General features: G+C 51.4%; 1 protein-coding gene across 1 annotated transcript in view; it reads right to left on the bottom strand.

The window, feature by feature from the left end:
* Positions 1-239: 239 nt before the first annotated feature.
* Positions 240-18212, bottom strand: part of rau (RA domain-containing protein rau) — a 60681-nt gene continuing 42708 nt past the window's right edge. Inside the window, exons 2-6 of the mRNA XM_029110686.1 lie at positions 2403-2580; positions 2084-2232; positions 1580-1712; positions 1301-1460; positions 240-1195 (exon numbers count right to left, since the gene is read on the bottom strand). Coding sequence (XP_028966519.1) covers positions 880-1195; positions 1301-1460; positions 1580-1712; positions 2084-2232; positions 2403-2580 — 936 coding nt within the window. The 3' untranslated portion in view covers positions 240-879. The remainder of the gene's footprint in view (positions 1196-1300; positions 1461-1579; positions 1713-2083; positions 2233-2402; positions 2581-18212) is intronic.

The raw sequence follows: 18212 nt of genomic DNA, 5'->3' as shown, positions 1-18212 counted from the left end.
CGTGGGGGTAACTCATGCTTGACATCTCGACTCTAAGCTCCCTTAAACGTTATTTTATCGAATGACCTAAGAATCAGGATGATCGATGAGAATAAGCATCCGTGAGGCTGACTTTTCCGTATCCTAGAAAAGAATACCGTTGGCCGGGCCTTGAATTCTATAAGCTCAATCAGTATCCGCCCTCGAGATGGATCCGCACTTAGGGACCTAGAATAAGAGGCAAGCAGGAGTCCAGATGAAGGCTTCGAAAACATGAATTTATTTTTGTACAGAGCGTGCTCGAGGTGATTCCCCGATCCTTCCGCACGGGAGCGACGATTGTTCTGCGAGTCGGTGGACTCGACAATTCAATACTGGATCAGGCATTGTTCCGGATAAAAACGCTCGCGGTGGCGATTCGCTCCGGCTTTGGTTTATGATTGTGATCGGAGGTGCCAATGGCCCTCCGCTACAACTACATCTACAAAGTACACCAGAATGACCATCGAGCGGAGTGCTCGTGGTCCGCGTCGGATGGTGAATAAATATTCCACATAAAATCCTTCTCTCCGAATTGCGATCACCAATCGATGCATCGCTCCATTGTCAGCTTCGGCACAGCTTTCGCTGAGCTCAGGGTTTTGGTCGCACAGTTGACTAGCATCGCGCCGGATCAGGTTCTCAGCGTCAGAACAGAAACATGACGCGAGAGCCCATCCAGCCTTCACAAACCACAATCCTCACACGTGATATTGTACATAATCAGAGTGAAATTCGAGACAAATGAAACAGTGACACATCTACGGCTAGCTGCTCTTCTCCAACTCAAACATTTCTGCGAAGCGAAGAACAAGAGTCGTCGAACGAGCCTTTCTCGCATCGCAGCGTCGGATCAGCTTGCTAGATGTAGAAGCAGTTCTCGTAGGGATTGTATACGGTAGGTTGAGATTTGGTCGGGCCGTGAACGGCGATGCTAGGCGAGGGCGATGAAGAGTGCGAAGACGTTCCAGACGAAGACAGTTCCACCGACGATCGAGACGACCTGAGTCGATGGATGAAAACGTCCTGTGGCGTCAGAAGCGGTCCATGGCGTCTGGGTTCGCTGAGCTGATGCGTGAGCGAGTGATTGTGGCTATGGCTTGTGACCACTGACTTTGGTGCCGGGCAGCTATTGAATACTGACTGCATACTCGCGGCCGACTCCGTCGAGAGAGTGCTGCAAACAGATAGGAATCCGAGTTGAGAACGAATTGTCCGTAAGTTGAAAAACTCTAAGCGAGGGACAGCGCGGCTATAAGGCGGTCGGCCGCCAACACCGTACCTGGATGCAGATGAATTCGATCCCGTGGACCCCGTGCTCCAAGTTGACGGGCAAGAGGGTGCGGGCTGTGCACTGCGGAGATGGAAAGCTAAACGTTGTGATGACGGCCAGTCCTGTTGAAGCTTCAAAGGAATTTCCTGAGGGTACACCATACGTTCATCTGGAAAGAATCGACATCATCAGCCGTCAACCTCCGATTCGTGGCTCTGGGATGGGGTCTTGTAATTCGAATCTTCTTCATCAAATCCCCCAAACTATCCGAAGGCGGAATTTACTCACAGCTGGACGTATGTGACACGAGGAATAGAGCATACTTTGAAGGTCTATCAGGGGCGTTGTAGCAGTGCAGAACTAACTGCACAACCTGTTCGGCAGTGGTCTTTTCTGAGACAAGCAAGGACTTGTACAGAGACTGAAATAGTCAGGAATAGATAACTTCAAACGAAATCACGATGATAATTAATAAATTCACGCTTCGAAGATCAGATCGATGTGCTGCGTTAAGTCTTCGCAACGAGTGCAGCGAGCTGCCGACAAGCGCTACCCGCGTAAGAACGACGGCGTACGTATATCGTAGCTCGGGCTGGGAATTATCCACGGCATTATTTCTGAAAACTCATCGCGTTTTCGGCCCCCGTGAACTTTCTCTGGAGGATGCCGTGAGAATCCACGGCCTTTGGCGCAGCCGCACCGAATCCCCAGCCATGATCTTGGCTTAAGGCATATATTGATCGCAAGCCTGTAGGACCTCGTAGACTATAATGAGATGAACATGAGACTCACCCCTGCCATCAAACAACTGTCGTAGACTTTGATCAATCCTCCTCGCCGCATCTGCAGCAAAAACTTGGATTCGCCTTTTGGGTGACAAGCTTGCAATTCCGCGGGTCGAGCCTCGTCGTCCAGGACCATTATAGTTCGGATTGGGATTCCTGAAATAGCACGCGTTCTTTGTTATTCAAGCGGATCTCCGCCGAGGAAGGGAGGTCAGGAGACTGGAAAACCCCTTATTCGACTTGGAGAGGGGGATGATCTTCATATGAAAAGAACTAGTTCCGAATCAGCGGACGGGGTCTCGCATGATCTTCCGCAATGAACGCACCGGTGCTCCGCATCCAAACCTCCATGGTGAGATAATACAAGTTGGGATCTCGGTGCTTCATTTTGAACTTCTGCAGCAGCATCATGATGACCTGCTGCGCTGAGGTCGTTCCATCGATGCACAGCGTTTTGTACTCTATGTCGGAGCAGAGAACGCGAGCATATACTTTCACCATCACCTGGAATGAAAATTGTTCTTTTAGCCCCTCGGCTCCGCACACGAGAACTTCTTCACGGCCAGGAACTCGTTGCATGCGGCAGGTACGTCTCGGACTATCGTCTCCAGGTGTCTATGTAAGATGCACAACATCCGTGGCATGGAGGCAGCTGACTCGAGTAATTTGCTTCCAGCGTTCCAGACAATAATCTCAGGTGCGGGTACGAATCCGTCAAAAAGAGTCGGTGGGAGTCCACCTGGCTTGAATTTTTGCCCGCAACGGAGCCAGGTGCGGAACGGACTCTTTCACATACTGTCAGTCCGACTCGTTTGCTGGGTTGCCCATCTCGGCTAAGAAGGCTTTCACAGAGTCGGCGGAGTTCCGATGGCAGCATCGGAAATTTCTCTGACGCTTCGATTTTTTTGCGGCAGCGTTTGTCTCGTCTTCTTCACTATCAGCTCCAAAAGGTTTCCGAGCAAATACCTATGAAGATGGTTGTCGTGTTAGCGATCCCGATATTTGAGACGTCATTACCGTTCTCGGCGCGGACAGTAGGATGCTCTTATCAATGAAATTGCGTTAATTGGCTTTTACGCGCCGCGATCCTCGTGGGAACGGGCGGAATTCGAGACGGAATTCCTGTAAATTCTGACCGTCCACTAGTCCACACCCCGTAGCGTTTACCTACACACGTAATGAATAATCGCACTGGGCACGGAAGCGAGGCATCAGAAATCTTCGGCGTCTTTGGCGACGGATCGTCCCCGGTACGCGGACAGACACTACAAAGGGCGCGACAGTGAGGTAGCGCAGCATGACGGTGTCGGATCATGATTTTTCTCACAGAAGAAGAAAAAAACGCGAAAATCAAAATGGACAGCTCAAGGACAGAGTCGAAGCAAAGTTCACGCGCCGAGTGCGAACGGAACTTCGCCGCTTTTCACTCTTTTTTTTCCTCGTCTCGCCTACCGGATCGGATCCATGCATGAATGTGGCCTCCTCACGGATGCATCGACGCGGCATTTCTCAACTCGTGAGCTTGTCGGAGACACAAGAACTCGCCGGAGCCGAGAAGAAAAAGGAGAAAAAAAGAAAGAGTGGAGCTAACAACAAATCGAATTGTAATGCTCAGACCTATTACGCCTGCCAGTCATAAGTCGTTCGCTACCGCTTTCCACCAATGCTTCGGCTCCGACTCCACTTGGTTCCAGGAGTCTCTTGACCCCACACGCATCCGAGATGCGCGGCAGGATGTTACGGGCGTCCGAGTGCGTTAGTCGATGGCCGAGCGACAGGAAAGATCGAGCAGGCGAGCGAATAACCGGAGAATCAAGCAACCAGGCGGCCAACAAACACTGAGTGACTGACATCGTGAAGATCACCACACCTAGAACACCGCCGAGAAATCACAGAAGTCTTCGTTCCGACACAATGATGAAGCTTGTTAGACGAGCTATACCGTCCAGATCTGAAACCGTGGCTCCGATCACGCAAGCCAGACATCTTCACTGTGATCGCGTCCATCAACTTCTTGATTCACTACAGGTTCTCCCGTGCACTTACCGCGTCGTCGATCGCCCCGTATGGAAGGAGCGTGTTATGGACAAACGCGATAACTCGTCTCCGTTCGAACAAAGAAACGAAGATATTCTACCGAATTCCTCCCCGGAGAATCCAGGAAACCACAAGCTTGCAACATTCCCATTGTTCTTTGCGCGGTTCCGTAGACACTGACGGTATCTATGGGGAACGGCGGGTTCCGGCGGATCTTCGACAGCAGCACGGTGATCGATCCGCCAAAGTCATCTTCTTGCTCAGAACGATCGTTTAAGATATCGATCTCGATGAATTGATCGCTTGTTGAATGGATGAGGAGACGAATGAGTGAGATAACGGGAATCGTAGCGTTGCGAGCAAAATGGCCTAGAGCACCAAACGAAAATATCGTACACATCCTCAGTCGAGAAAAATGGATATCCCACGGCGATATGACTTATCTCGATAAAGATTCGGCTAATCCGCCATCCGAGTGGTACCCGACTTTTTTTGGTTCCATCGACAGGGAACAATGCTCTATCCATCGCGCTCGATGTTAGGACGATCGCATGATCCGTTAAAAAACTCCCACGGTTGTAAATTCTATGAGTTCCTGAAGGGCATTACTCAATCGACGGCAACCGGGCAATCCAGACATATGTCCCTCCGAATGACTCGTGTCCCCCGGAACCGCGGACAGTTTCAACACGCAGATTACAGCAAAAGTCACCGCGAATTTGACGAACCTTATTCGCGGGAAGCTTGTGTCGATTGTTTCCGGCGAGATCCGCCCGGCGAGATAGGATCTCACCACTGTACCATTGAAGCGCAGGAGAAGACTGCTTGAGGATTTTCCCATCGAATGAGCCCTGCCGTTGATTCCGTTGTCGACGTCGGTACATTAAAGTAGCTGAGTCGGGTCGAGTCGAGCCACCTGAGGTCTAACGGACGACAGGGAGCCAGCGACGCGGAAACATTACGCGCGGCGGCATTTTATGGCGTGTCCAAACATCCCGAACTACAACCACCATTTTGAAAAATAAGAAAATCTTCGACCGTCCGGCCTCCCGAGACCCGCACACAACACTCACCCGCCAACCCGCCGGCCGTTCATTCGCTATCCGAGACCAGAGACCGAAGCGAATTTTCTCTCCTAAGCTGTTTTTCTCAAGAGCTGCACGGAGGAACCGAGCGGCTGCGGAAGCATCTTCACGCGCCTTGTTTCCCAAACGGCATATCGAGTGATTATACTCTTTGGATTTGTGATTGTTCCCTGCTTCGATTTGGGAATCTCTCGCGCCATCAGGACAACTCAGTGTCGTATACCATGCTCGGGGGACCATTATTCCGAGATTGGAAACTTTATTTCAAGAAGCAGGCAGAAAGTTGCTGGTCAGGAGCTCTACGGTAGAAGTCCACGAGTTTCGATTGAATTTTATCGCCAACGAAGGATCGGACGACGTGGGCCCCATAGAAATGAACGGGATCGGATCCACGGAAGAGGAGTGTCGCACGTAAACCTAGCCCGAGGTATGTATAAGTCCGGACGTCTCGGTTCCGAGAAGCAGAACGTCACGGGTCCGAAAAGCGAAAGACCGCTAGGGTTACGGCGCCAATCTCTTGGATTTCCACTACTTCTGTGATAAACGCAAACACACACACATCGAAGGAACAAAAAAGAGTCACAAACACAACAAGCCTCCGGTAGATCGTGAGAGGAGCAGAGAGAATTCTGACCGACGCGAAACGTCCGACCGAGCTCATGACGAGACGGAATGTAGCGAAGGCAGATACAAAAAGATAGGAAAAGTTCTCAGGTCGTTCGGTGTAGTTGTCGAGCCACCGTCAATCGAAAGGTGCTGATGAAGTAGAGGCAGCCCCGAGCAACAAACCCGTCAAGCTCGAAGCCAGCCACACTTAACCACGGCCTCAGAAAGGGGAGAGGCCCCCATCGGATTTATTCTGCGGCCAAGTTTTATTGAAATTTATTCACTCGAGCCTTTCGATACCTGAAGCGATCGCATCGCGGCGTCGAGCTCGTATTTTCGGAACGCATTACCGCATCTTTAGGAAAAGCGAGAGAGATGGAGCCAGCAGGAGCTTCCATCGGGTCCCGTCGTCAGCTACTCTCCTTCAGATCATTGCTTTTGGTCCTCTTTTTTTACGCGATCCTGCCCACCCCCCAATTGAAACAGCCTATCTATCTTGCTCCGCATGATCTGCGCGTTCTCAGGGAAATGAGGGAAAGGGGAGAATCGACTCAGTCTCGCCACAGCCACAATCAGAAACCGAGTTAAAGGGGAACAATGTCCATCACGGGGCTTCCATGGCCCTTTCTGTGCTCATTGAAAATGCAGGTCGATGATCGCCGCACCTACTTCCCCGTCCGATTCACGTGCTCCTTCGAATGAGAGCCGTGTGATGCCCTACCGTAAAACATCGCACTTTGTCTTCGTAGTCGACAGCCCAAACAACTGCGCACTCTGCTGAACCTCTTCAAAGAGAATATTTATACATGAATGACTCGATTCATCGTCTGCGCGTAGAATGAGTGAACAAATGGAGGAGCGAAGCTCACTTCCAGTGACATTGATGGAATCATTAGGGCGCGTTTCGGTGAGCGATGTTTTCTTGTGAGTTAGTACTCGGGAAAGATGAGTGCTTCGGGGATAGATTCAGAAAAATCGTTCTTTCGCGTCAGCTTTATGGATTCCCTCCGAAGAGACTCTCTCCGTCGGAGGAGTTGCATGGCGAAAGCCTCGTATCACGCGAACACGCACCACAGAAGAGTTGACGCTTTCCAAATCGGTAATTTTTCCAGAAAAATATCGAGCCTCCAGACCAAGTCAGGCTCGTTGCATGAGTTCGAATTCATTGTGGAATGGAATCGGAACGAGAGTCGGAAGGTAGTCAAGTTCTCAGTTCAGTCCACGAACGACAGCGGTAATTCAGCTAGTCGAGAATTAAGCTGTCATGTGAACAAGTTGATTCCGCTGTGGGAAATGCCGTCTGAGTCTCTTTCTGTGGACGATCGCGGGAAAACATGATAATGAAGGACGACATTTCCAAATCAATGACACAAATGATGGACATTCTCGACCTTGGTACGGGGGAGACAAGCATCGAAAGTCTACCGAAATTCAAAATTGCCCCCTATCAAATACGAATCGTATCACCTGCGCCCCGCGTCGATGAGCCGTAAAAGCGCTTAAACAGCTCCAATGCTCGGACTTCGAAGAATCTGCCCATCGCACCGTTCCGAAATTACTCCATCAACATCAATACATTTCCACCGGAGTCAAGCACGACGGAAAATGGAGCTTTTATCGCGGGAGCCTGCAGGTCGCTTTCTGAAACGATGACGACGCGACGTTATCTCCACGCAAAGGAAATTATGATCCGGCTGCCATCGCTCATCGCGATGTAACCGCTATACGATGTGGTTCAAAAAACAATTCCGACTCAGTTCGACCCCATGGGAACGACAGCCGAATGATACTGACGGATCGGCCGAGAAGAATCAGAGATAAATATAGGAGCAGGAAAAGAAAAATGAGGGTGTACCGTAACGGTATCTCAGTCAGAGGAATCGAGCAGCTTCGAGCTACTGACGGTATCGCTGTTGCATTTCTATCTTTAGACTTCTGCTTCAGTTCTCGTCATTACCGCGACAATTACGCGATCAGACAACGACCGTATTTACCGCAGTAGCTTCTTTCTTGGCAGAGTCTCATGCGGGCCCTTCAGAATTGAGACACGTGAAGCAAATTATGCAGTCAACCTGAACTCGTTCGACGTGAAGTCAAAGACACGCATACTACGCGGTGCAACGAAACTCGATAGGTAAGAGGAGCCGCCCCTTTCCGAGCACAATTTGGCGATCTCGGATCGTAGGAGGGGTGACGGGGAATTGGACTGAGGACAGCAGGGATGAAGGGAGCGGAGAAGTGCCCTCTTCGATCGTTTATCTTTCATCGATCATGGGGACCTATAATTGGATGGATCATCGCATTTCCAGCTGCATTCGCTGCTCGGGGATTCCGAATATCGCTCCCCGGTTCTGAATGGACACGTTTGTGTGTTCCGAAATTGGGCTTGAAGCTCCATCCAGAATTCGGTGATCTTATCTGCTCCCACTGTGATTCGTACGCAGAGTTCATCGCTAATGGGTGTTCTGATGCGGTTCGGGACAGCATTTAGTGAGACGTCGACGCGAAAGCGGCCGCTCGGGCGCGCGAGATTTCTTCTCTGTTTCTCTCCTTTGACCAGCGGAGAGTCAAAGTTCACAATGTGGTTCTGATTTATGGCACGCCGACTGTATTTTATCGATCAATGGAACGACCTCGCAGTGCAGAATCGACGAAAACTTCAAGTGACTGAAGTCGTTTCTTCGGGTTGCGTGGGGCGCAGCGTGCAGCCACTTAGAAAGACATCTTCGTTATGAAATTGTCGTCTAAATAGCCAGTCGATGGATGGATCTTTCCGGCGAACGGCCGAGCCAGCCAGCCACGGAGCGAGGCGACGAAAACGAGGTACAGACGTTCGAACTGATGGAGTTCCTCAGCAACGCGAAAGAGACGGAAACTACGGACTTCTGTAGAGACTACAGACAGTGCAGAATAAAGAATTGAATCGAAGACGCACTGTTTCGCCCTGCCGGCGGGGTCCAACGGTAACACAGAAGAACGGAAAAGCCGTTAGAGCCCATAGACTGTGGGTTGAAAATATAATAATCTGAACACACGACGTCGACTTTGAGAAAATGAGGTTCTGTCGATTCGCTCTCCAGATCTCGTCTCGCCTCCGGCGTCCCGAGACATTTATTATTTTCTCTACGGAAAGAAAGCGCCACTCGAATGTTTTCATTCACCCTCAGATGATCGCGGGGGTTTGTTGCTCGTGTTGGTTTTTCCGCGGAAAATTTTTTTCCTCCGGCCGCGCCGAGCCTCGGATTTCGCCCCGTGCGTGCCGGTAGTTTTCCCTTTATTTGTTGGTAGTTCTGCAGAATGCGTTTTTGTGTTTGTCATTCGCCGAAAATCTTCGCGCCAAAGCTCGAGACGGATCGATGCGACCAATCCGTCTGAGCATTGGCGCCTTCTCAGTCAGTCAGTCAGTTTACGGAAGGTGGCCGTATCGCACCGCAAAGCCCGCAATCACAGCTAGTCTTCCGGACATTCTGGGGCTCGCAACCGACAATGGCGCGTCAAACACCCGCCGTGATCAGAACAGCTGTGTCCTGGTCATTGAGAGACTTATTACACCGTGGACGCTGTCGTCGGGCCGTACCTTGTCACTCCACGCGATAGGCTTTTGGATAGTGCCCTCGGGAGACGGGTCGATGTTTACAACCGAACAACAATCTCGACAAGCAGCCCGACGTGCAGCAGGTGCCGGACGCGACCCATTGATGAATGGGCGAAGATTCAACTTTCTCAATGAGAATCGGGAGAGGCTGCCAGGTAGCCGAATAGACACCCTCGGACGTCGGGTGGGTTCGTCTGTTAGCAGATGGGTAGGTGATGACGGCTGCGATCCGTTGTATCAAGAAGAGGAAAAACTTGAGGAGACCCCGTACCGAACCGATGTCGCATGGGGCCCGATCGATTTGTTTACGGGAGAAGAAATAAACTCCCTAACACATCCATAAAATATGGGAAAAAGAAAACATAAAGAAATCGGTGTGGCGTCCAATCTCGTGAGAGCTCGTATTCGACGGCTCTCAAGATACTTTCCTGTTTCTGGTTCCTGAGAGTCGGCGATGCAAAACGCTCCGCTGTCGTGGCCGCCCGTGAGCCGTAGACTACGAGGTCGACGTAAACGACGAAGTCGATGCGGCCAACGTCTACGGCTTCAACGTCTCCGACCACTCCGACGTTACGGACCCCGACATGAATCAGGTGCTGGGCCATCTGTCGAAGCGGACTGTTCTAACATCGTCTGCAAATCCACCCGCGGCATCGACAATTACCGAGTGTGTCAGGCCGACGAATTCAGGCCTCTGCACACCGAGATCTTTGCCAGACCGTCCGTCCGACCAAGCGTTCGTCTGGCTGTCTGGTTGCCTGCGTGTCTGCTCGGTTGCCAGTTACAGTGCCCCACAGCACTCGTCGGCTACCGTGGGGCGCCCATCTTACCATGCGCCTTAAAGGGATCGACGGACAGGCAGACAACAGACGAACGAGTAGACGAGACCTGTTGCTCTGAGCACAGATGTGTGTTCGAGATATGTTCGGCAAACTTGATCACGATCTACGGCCGTACAGCTCGTCGTACCGTTCCTCTACAGTGAGAACGCTCTTCACCCAAGGGTCAAGATGAGCGAAGTCGAAAGCAGAACCAAGTCGAGGAGGGCATGCAGGCCGGCTTGGAGCATCGGGCTCGGAATCATGGCTTCCCGAGCTCGAACCCCCATCTTCGGAATCTATGTAGGTATACACCCAGTCACAAAAGTAAATTAGAGTCAGAAATAATTCTGAGCTTAAGCGGAACCGTCAGATTAAGCTTAAACCTGACCGCTCCGCTGACTTGCTGGCCGCTCAAGTTCGGTGACGCGCAGGTGACGACGTTATCCGTCCCGGAGCCGAACGTGAAGATATAATTCTGATGAAGTTCTGTTGCCTTCATTTCAGCACACACGGCGAGGAGCCGATTCGAGATCGGCGGTGCGAAGCTCCCCTCAACGGGCGCCGCGCGAGCTTGACATTTATACCCACTTTATCCCCACGGGACAGCTTTGTATAGTATGTACATCGTTTGCCTAACATGCGGGATAGTTCGTCATTATGGAATAAAATACACGCGTTCGCGAGGTTGTAGAGCGCTTTTCGGGTGTCTCCGCGCAGACCCCAGAGGAATCCCTCGAAGTCGATCTGGGCTCAGGAATTCAGGAATCATATTATGTAAGTAGGCGAGTCTCTGAGGAAGTACCTTGAAGCATCTCGGACTCCTGATCGCATCGATCGGGAGGAGCACTTTCCTCGATCCGTTCATTTTGTTCACAATGAAAGTGAACTCGCCGTCGTGCTCGAGCACAGTACACAGGAGCGTATCCAGCTTGAATGCACACTACTTGTCACCAATGTCACCACTACGTGAACTGTTCCGTTCTCTTGGGTATTCCAACTCGATTTAGGAACAGAACCAATTGCCGGGGAAGCAAACGAGCATGTTCACCAGGGAGACACTTCAATTGTATCTCGGACAAGTGCGCGCCGTCCGAGACGAAGAGTGCCAAACGAGCGACTGGCTGCTAGAGCAAGTCTGAAACAAACCGGTGGAACCCCTCCTAGCGCTGTTCGCTCTATGAGCGTTCTCCCCTCTCCACTACGGAGACCCCAGCGTCAGCGGCCGCAGAACCTATGGCACGGCCGGCTCGGAGAGAAAACGCCAACCTCAACGTCGCTGACCCTTCATCCGGCAGAAATGCGGTCGGATTCACCGTCTCGAGACTTCCATTCGGAAACCAATCCAGGCGAAACACAAGTATTTTGCAGTTGGGTGCCAACCGCGTGCCCACATTTGCATTTTTCGCGGATAGATTTCTGTTCTCTTCCATGATTTTCTGCATCATTACCAGCCACGGATTTCGCGCCGCTTTCCCTGCCCGACCCTTGCGCGCTTCCCTGCGCACGATCCGCTCCTTCGGTTCTCGGTCGTCGTGCGAACAGATTCGATCAGCCATGATGGGCTAAGGTATGATTTTCGGATAATCAGTGAAGTTCTGGTAATTTTCGTTGTTCCAAAAGAAATTTCGTTGAGCTCAGTTTCACTCGCTCGGGAATGCTCTTCAGACCGAAGATGTCGTTCGCCCCGCTCGTCCTCCCGGTCACCATCGAGCAGCAGGTGGATGGCATCGTTGAAGACCGCCGAGGACCCGCACGCAATCCGTAGTCCGCTTCGATACGTTGGCGAGGACTTCGGGGAATTCTGGTCCGACTTATCTATTCATTCGAATATCAATCTCTCGATTTCTAGCGGTTTTTCGAAGCTCGTCCGACACGGAAACCCCTCACCGAAGAATGGCTCGCTCAAGCATCACAAGAGAAAGTATCGGGTCAGGAGAAGAATCCACGCACGATCATGCGAAGAGTGAGTGAATCAGCCGATGATCCAACGAGGGGCCGAATAATCGTCCGTGATACGTCTTCGCAGTCGCCGTAAGGGGCATCGTCACCCAACGTAAAAACGTGGTCACACCCAGTGCACCCATCATTGAGTTGGGGGCTCAGTCACTGCATTAGCGGCATCGTATACTCGTCGACGCGACAACACTACAATTTTCTGCAGGACAGAAAGTAGGAGCATCTGTTGCCCGATACGACGTCGACAGGCACCGCCGCCGCTACTGAAGGAATGTGCATGCCGTGGGAACAGAAATCTATCGGCAAGTCTTCTCTCAATCAGACAATACGCGCTCCGAATGTTTCTATGAATAACGCTTTTTCCCCCGCCCTGATGCTGGCAGTGTACCTCTCGACCTGGGGGGTGATCGCACGAAACCGAGAGCTCGGACAGGGCGGACAGACGAAACGTCGTGCATTCCGATCTGAATGAGGGTGTCCGACTCCCTCCTCCTTCATTTAGAGGAACTTCGGATCCGTTGCCAAGTAAGGAGATGATCCAACAAAGGTCCCCGCGCGATAGGAGGAACAGAATTTTCATGAGAGTCTGAGGATTTCAATGGGAAGGGCGTTGAATGAAGAGAAAATCGACGTCACTCGCTCTTCGTTCATCATTCGTTTTTTCCCCTCAAGATTTTTTTCGATTTTTCCCCGTTTCTGCGCGTTCACCGGTACGGAATAGCGATTCTCAAGCACACGACACTGGGCGTTGTAATCCTGAGGCGTTGCGTCAATCAGTTGTGCTGGGTGGCGACTGAAAACGCGTTGGACGTACTCGCAGACGCCCATTCTAGGCACTGACCAAATTATAATTTGTTTCAATCTCAGAACCTTCAGAATGTGATCCCTGATTATTTTACTTGTGATGCGAGAAGGTTTCTGTTATGGCGTAATTTGGGAACGCCCAATATTAGCTGAATGTCCATGGAAACATACTACGGGTGATATCCGATATTCCAGATCTACCGTGACCATCGATTCGAATCCAATCAGATATTACAGGGTGGCATTATCCGCCAGCTTTTCCCGCGCTGAGGGCTCGGAGCCGGCAATCAATCGACACCCTCATTCGACCAAAGTATAATCCGCGGCCTAGCGTTCGCACAACTCCAATCCACGTTTTCGAAAATGAGTTGGAACGCGATGGAATTCCGGGTGTGAATGGAGGAAGAGCATCGAGATTTTCTCACGGTTCGAGGCAGGTCCCTAGTTTCTGAAATTTCCCCGGAGAAAATTCGAAAAATTGGGCGGTAGGGCGACTGGAAACGACGGACCGGGGAACGCTTGAAATCCGTGTTTATTCCAGTTCGGATCAGAAGCAGAAGAAATTCTAGCCGATCTAACCGTCAACTATTCGGCTCGAGGAAATCGTTGGGGGAGGATGCTCATCAAGGGGAATGACTCTAGGATACAGAAAGTAGCGGCTCGGCGCTATCGACAGCAGCCGACTTGCCGCAGCGTGGGTCATTCTGCTCGCATCTTCATTCTCGGCAAACAAATCAAGATGCCGATGCTTCCCAACCTGCCGGACGAGAACACCGTGCGTGGAAACGATGTCATCACTGCGTTGCGCTTTCTGTGTCGGCCGATCAACGCATCAATATCGAATCGTCAAGTTCGCCGTCTTCATCGACGCGTTCAAGTTCACGGCGGACATTTGTGGTTTCTTTTTTTTGTCTTATTTTCGTACACCTTGGAACAATGCTTGGAATGTGCGCGTGCAACGAAGCCGAGTCCGGCCGGACAGCCCGCGTCGGAATCAAGGCGAAAGCGGTCGATTTTGTCCCCGAACCTAGTCCCGCCACTCTTGATTTCTGCTAGCACAATCGACGACCGCAAGACGTCCGACCGGGGCAAAATCAGGACGTGACGATGACCGAAGGCCGAAGCAAACGGGAGTGATATCCACGGATCGCCCTCCTGCTCGTCTCGGTTTCTCATCGACGACGTTGAAATCCTCGACTAACTAACGGGGCAGATATCGAAACGGTATGAGTCGCCGGATCATCAAAGCCGTCCGCCTCCTCAGTCACTGAACACTGTTTTCGCGCTTCGACCATTGTGTGCGCCAGACAGATCTCCTCAGGCAACACTGGAGTCGCTTTGAAGTCTGACGTCCGAGAAATAAAAGCTGAAACTCGGTAGGAATAGATTGAGAAAACGCGAACGAGGTTTGGAGTGGAGTAGAACGGAGAAGCAAAAAAAAACTGAAGAATGGCGAATTAGGGGCCGTAGTGACCCAGGCGACGGTAGGCCGACAGTGCTCAGCCAGGCGTTCGGAGCAGAGAAAATAACCTCAAACCGGAAACCAGGACAAGGCGCACGTGCATCCAACCACTCCACTGATGAGTGAGCGATACGAAACGCGTCGGGCTCACTCAGTCAGCCAGTGGATTCATCTCATCTGAGACTTTCACGTTTTTTTTCTCCTCCACGTGTGCGCCGTCAAACATGGCCGTACCCGGTTTCTACCCGTGGAACGAGACGTACCGCGACACCGGACTTCATCGCAGATATAGGAGACGATACGAGTTTCGCGATTCCAATCCGGAGCGCGAACCCGTATTTTCACGAATCTCAAGTTGATACCAAGTCTTCCCTCTACGGGCACAACATCACTCCATATCTTCAAGAGTTCAATCTCCCAGAAACACAAGTTAGTACGTTAAGTATGTGCAATCGTCCCCGAGCTCCGGGTCATCTCTGTCACGAAAACGACTTTCGGGAAATGAGTCGGGGGTTATCGACACATCGCTCGCAGATCGAGCCCGGGAAAACTGTTCGCGACGCCTCCGATGACGAGGCACATACCGACTCAACCAGTGGAGGATGCCGTCGGACAACTTTTGACATCGGCTCGGGTTTCGTGGCTCTTCTGCTTTACCTCAACTCACTTCCGGCGGAAGTCCGGAGAGAGAGGAAGTTCGATAGAGGCGGTACGATGATGAGCCGGCCGAGTCGCGCTGTTGTGCTCCGATGAGCGAATATCCTGATACCGCTCACCGTACCGAACCGAAACCAAACGAGAAGCGACAGTGCCAATGAAACAACAATACTAACAACGCGCGCCATCGACAAACGAACGATGCAATCAATCGAAACGCATCTACAAACTTCGTAGGTGACGTCCACGATCTTTTGTAGGCCGTCAGCAGTGTAGAGCTACTCGGTCATTCTCTGCCCAAGATCGATACTCATTCGCATTCCTCGTGAACGACGTCATTGCCCGCTCTGTGTCCACTGCCGATTTTGGGGAGCACGGTCGGACCATATTCAGTTCCTATTGGCACCTTCTCTTTCACGATGGAATCTAATCTCCGCTGGACGCCTGCTTATCTGCCGAGAATCGATTCGTATTCAGGAACGATATCTTCCTTACCGAAGATTCGTAGGGATTCCGCTATTCATCATTCCAGAACCCTTATCGCGGAAAACTCGCGTGATTCCCCTTCCTTGGCCGTCGGATCAGGTCAGCGCCGGCCGTTTCCCTATCGGAAAGTCTGCGACAATCGAACAATAATGTCCAGCTGCTCTGAGGACTTCATAAGACAGAAACTCATCTGCTTCATGAGGTCGCGAATCATGGGGGTCCACACTCCACACAGAGAAACCGCGACATCACGAGAGTGCCCAAATTCCCAGGGGAGCGCACAACGTTGCCTCTCTTTCCCGTCGCGTACTGTTCAGGAGACATGAGGAGAGCGCGCTTCCAATATTTCATTGGAAGCCTTCTAGGCTGTTCGACAGATAATTTAAAATCTCGCAGCCGTTTCTGCTACTCCCTGATTGATAATGCGAGGAAATGGAGGGAACGCGATCAGGTGGACCGATCCGGACCTCCCGATGCATTTTTCCTACCAGGTCCTAGGTCCTAGAAGACCGATGGAGAGAGACTCGATAGTTTTCAGAGTGCTTGCAAATGCTCATTCCTCATGTAGGCTGACGCTTATCCGTTTCCGAAACATATTCGACCCGTTCCTCACGCCGAAGTCAACTCGAAGTACAGTCGGAGGACCTCGAGCACACTGTTCCCGCGCCTCAAGTCGATGGGAATCCGTGACATAATCGGGGGAAAACACTGATATCTTCACTTAATTCCCGGCGAAGTTTCGCTCCCTCAAGCGGACTCTTGTAGCGGAGGGTTATCCGGGAATAAAGTTTTGTTTCCGTCTCGCAATAGTCGCTCCGTTCCCCAGGGGAAGCGAACCCGTAGTTTCCCTTTACAGCCCGATCGACATTCAAATCCAATCCGGAATGCAGAGGTTCCGCGCTCCAAGAGGAGATAGCATGCGAGGACAGCCGAGAACGGAATGTTCCATTTCGAAGGGAGTTTTTCAACGATCCCGTTCTTGGAACCGGTAGTTTGCTCTACAAATTCGATTCCCGCGAGCTCGAAAGCTCGGGTATCGCGGAGGGAGTGATGCAGAAGTCTACTGCCAGTAGACGCAGAAAGGCTTGCCTCCGGAGCCCGGAATCAAGGTGGAATGACGACGAAGATGATTTCGTTTCTCGTCTCCGGAGTGAACAATAAGAGAGAACAAACAAAACGTTCTCCGCTGATGAATGCTCTGTTGCGTGTGTCCCATCGCTCGCTTACCTGAAAACAAGAAATAGAAAAATTGAAGAATACGCGGCTTATGGGCTCGTAATTTTTCACTTCGACTTGAAGACCTGGTACAAGCGAGCGTCTTTCAGAGATCGCTCGATAAATGATTGTCCGTTGAGCTTCGCGGAGCCCCAAGACGGTATCCTCAGCCTCGGCGGGACAACAACGGTCGCGCACGTCTCAATGACTGTACTTATTTATATACACTCACACGCACAAAGTAATAATGGTGATAATGGGGGCAGCAGAGAGAAGAGGTAGAATAAATCAGCGGGGAATGAAAGGATTCTCTATTTAATTACTCGAGCGTCATCGGCCTTGTTGATCGGATCTGAATGATCTCCACCCGTCGCGTCGGCTCGGCTGCTCCCCTCAAAGAGTTTAACGAACCCTCGCTTCTTTGTCCGATTTGTGATTCGGATCAGGTGGGAATATCAATGCTTTTTTTTCGTCTTTCGATTTTTATTCCCGCTTTTCGCCGAGTCCGCTTCACAATAAATCGTTTTTGAATGCCTTCCGCGGAACCTGAGGTACGAGACGAAGGAAAAAAGTCGTCTTCCTCCGGACCGTGGGATCTCGTTGGCCTTGGAAACATCTGAGGTTTCCGACGACCTTTGTGATAAATTACTATCAACACGGAATCGACCCGACCCTTGTGACCGCTGCCGCCGACGTCGTGATGGTAGCCGAATCCCCGCGGACACTGTCAACGGTATCGAGATGCGCTTGAGTCGATTAGCCGATTCAGAAATTCTCCCTGCTTTCGTCCCGCGTCCACATCATGAAATGCGCATCGGACGGATACGGAAAAGGGAGAAGAACACAGAGGAAGTCGCTCCCCGAGCCTAAAGGGCCCTTTGCGGAGATCTTTCGGTGAAGGTGTCGGCAGAGATTATCCTATCACGTATGCGTCTGTGGCTGCTGAATAGCTCTGGATAAGCGGACCCTTCTAGGGCCACGCACTTCCACGGGTGAATCTTATCGGACCGCGGTCGGTGCCAGAGCCCCTCGTCCCGAGCTGTTACAGAACAAGTGAGATGGTTTGTGCGCTTCGTAAAACAAAAGACAACAACGGCTTGGCGGTCTGCTTACGACACATGCACAATGCAGATGGAAAGAAGTGGTGAAACAAGTCAAAAAGTCGTCTTTCATATTCGTCTCAAACGGAGAACCGAACCTCTAAGCGCTCCGACTGCTTATGCTAACTGAGCTCCCCATGCTTATAGACTTGATTCCATTTCACGACGGGGATAAGCCGTGAGCGGTGATCGTGGGAGGAGGCTCTTCTCGGAACATCAATTTTTCCGGAGCTCCCCCTGCTCATCGTCGGAACGAAACTATTTTCTGTTTTTGCTCCCGAAAGACTAGATTTCCCTGCAAATGCTCGGGAT

Source organism: Galendromus occidentalis, unplaced genomic scaffold (genome assembly GCF_000255335.2).
Source record: "Galendromus occidentalis unplaced genomic scaffold, Mocc_1.1 scf7180000077073, whole genome shotgun sequence".
Taxonomy (NCBI): Eukaryota; Metazoa; Arthropoda; class Arachnida; order Mesostigmata; family Phytoseiidae; genus Galendromus; species Galendromus occidentalis.
The sequence above is the reverse complement of the archived record's forward strand: the minus strand, read 5'-3'. Positions and strand labels throughout refer to the sequence as shown.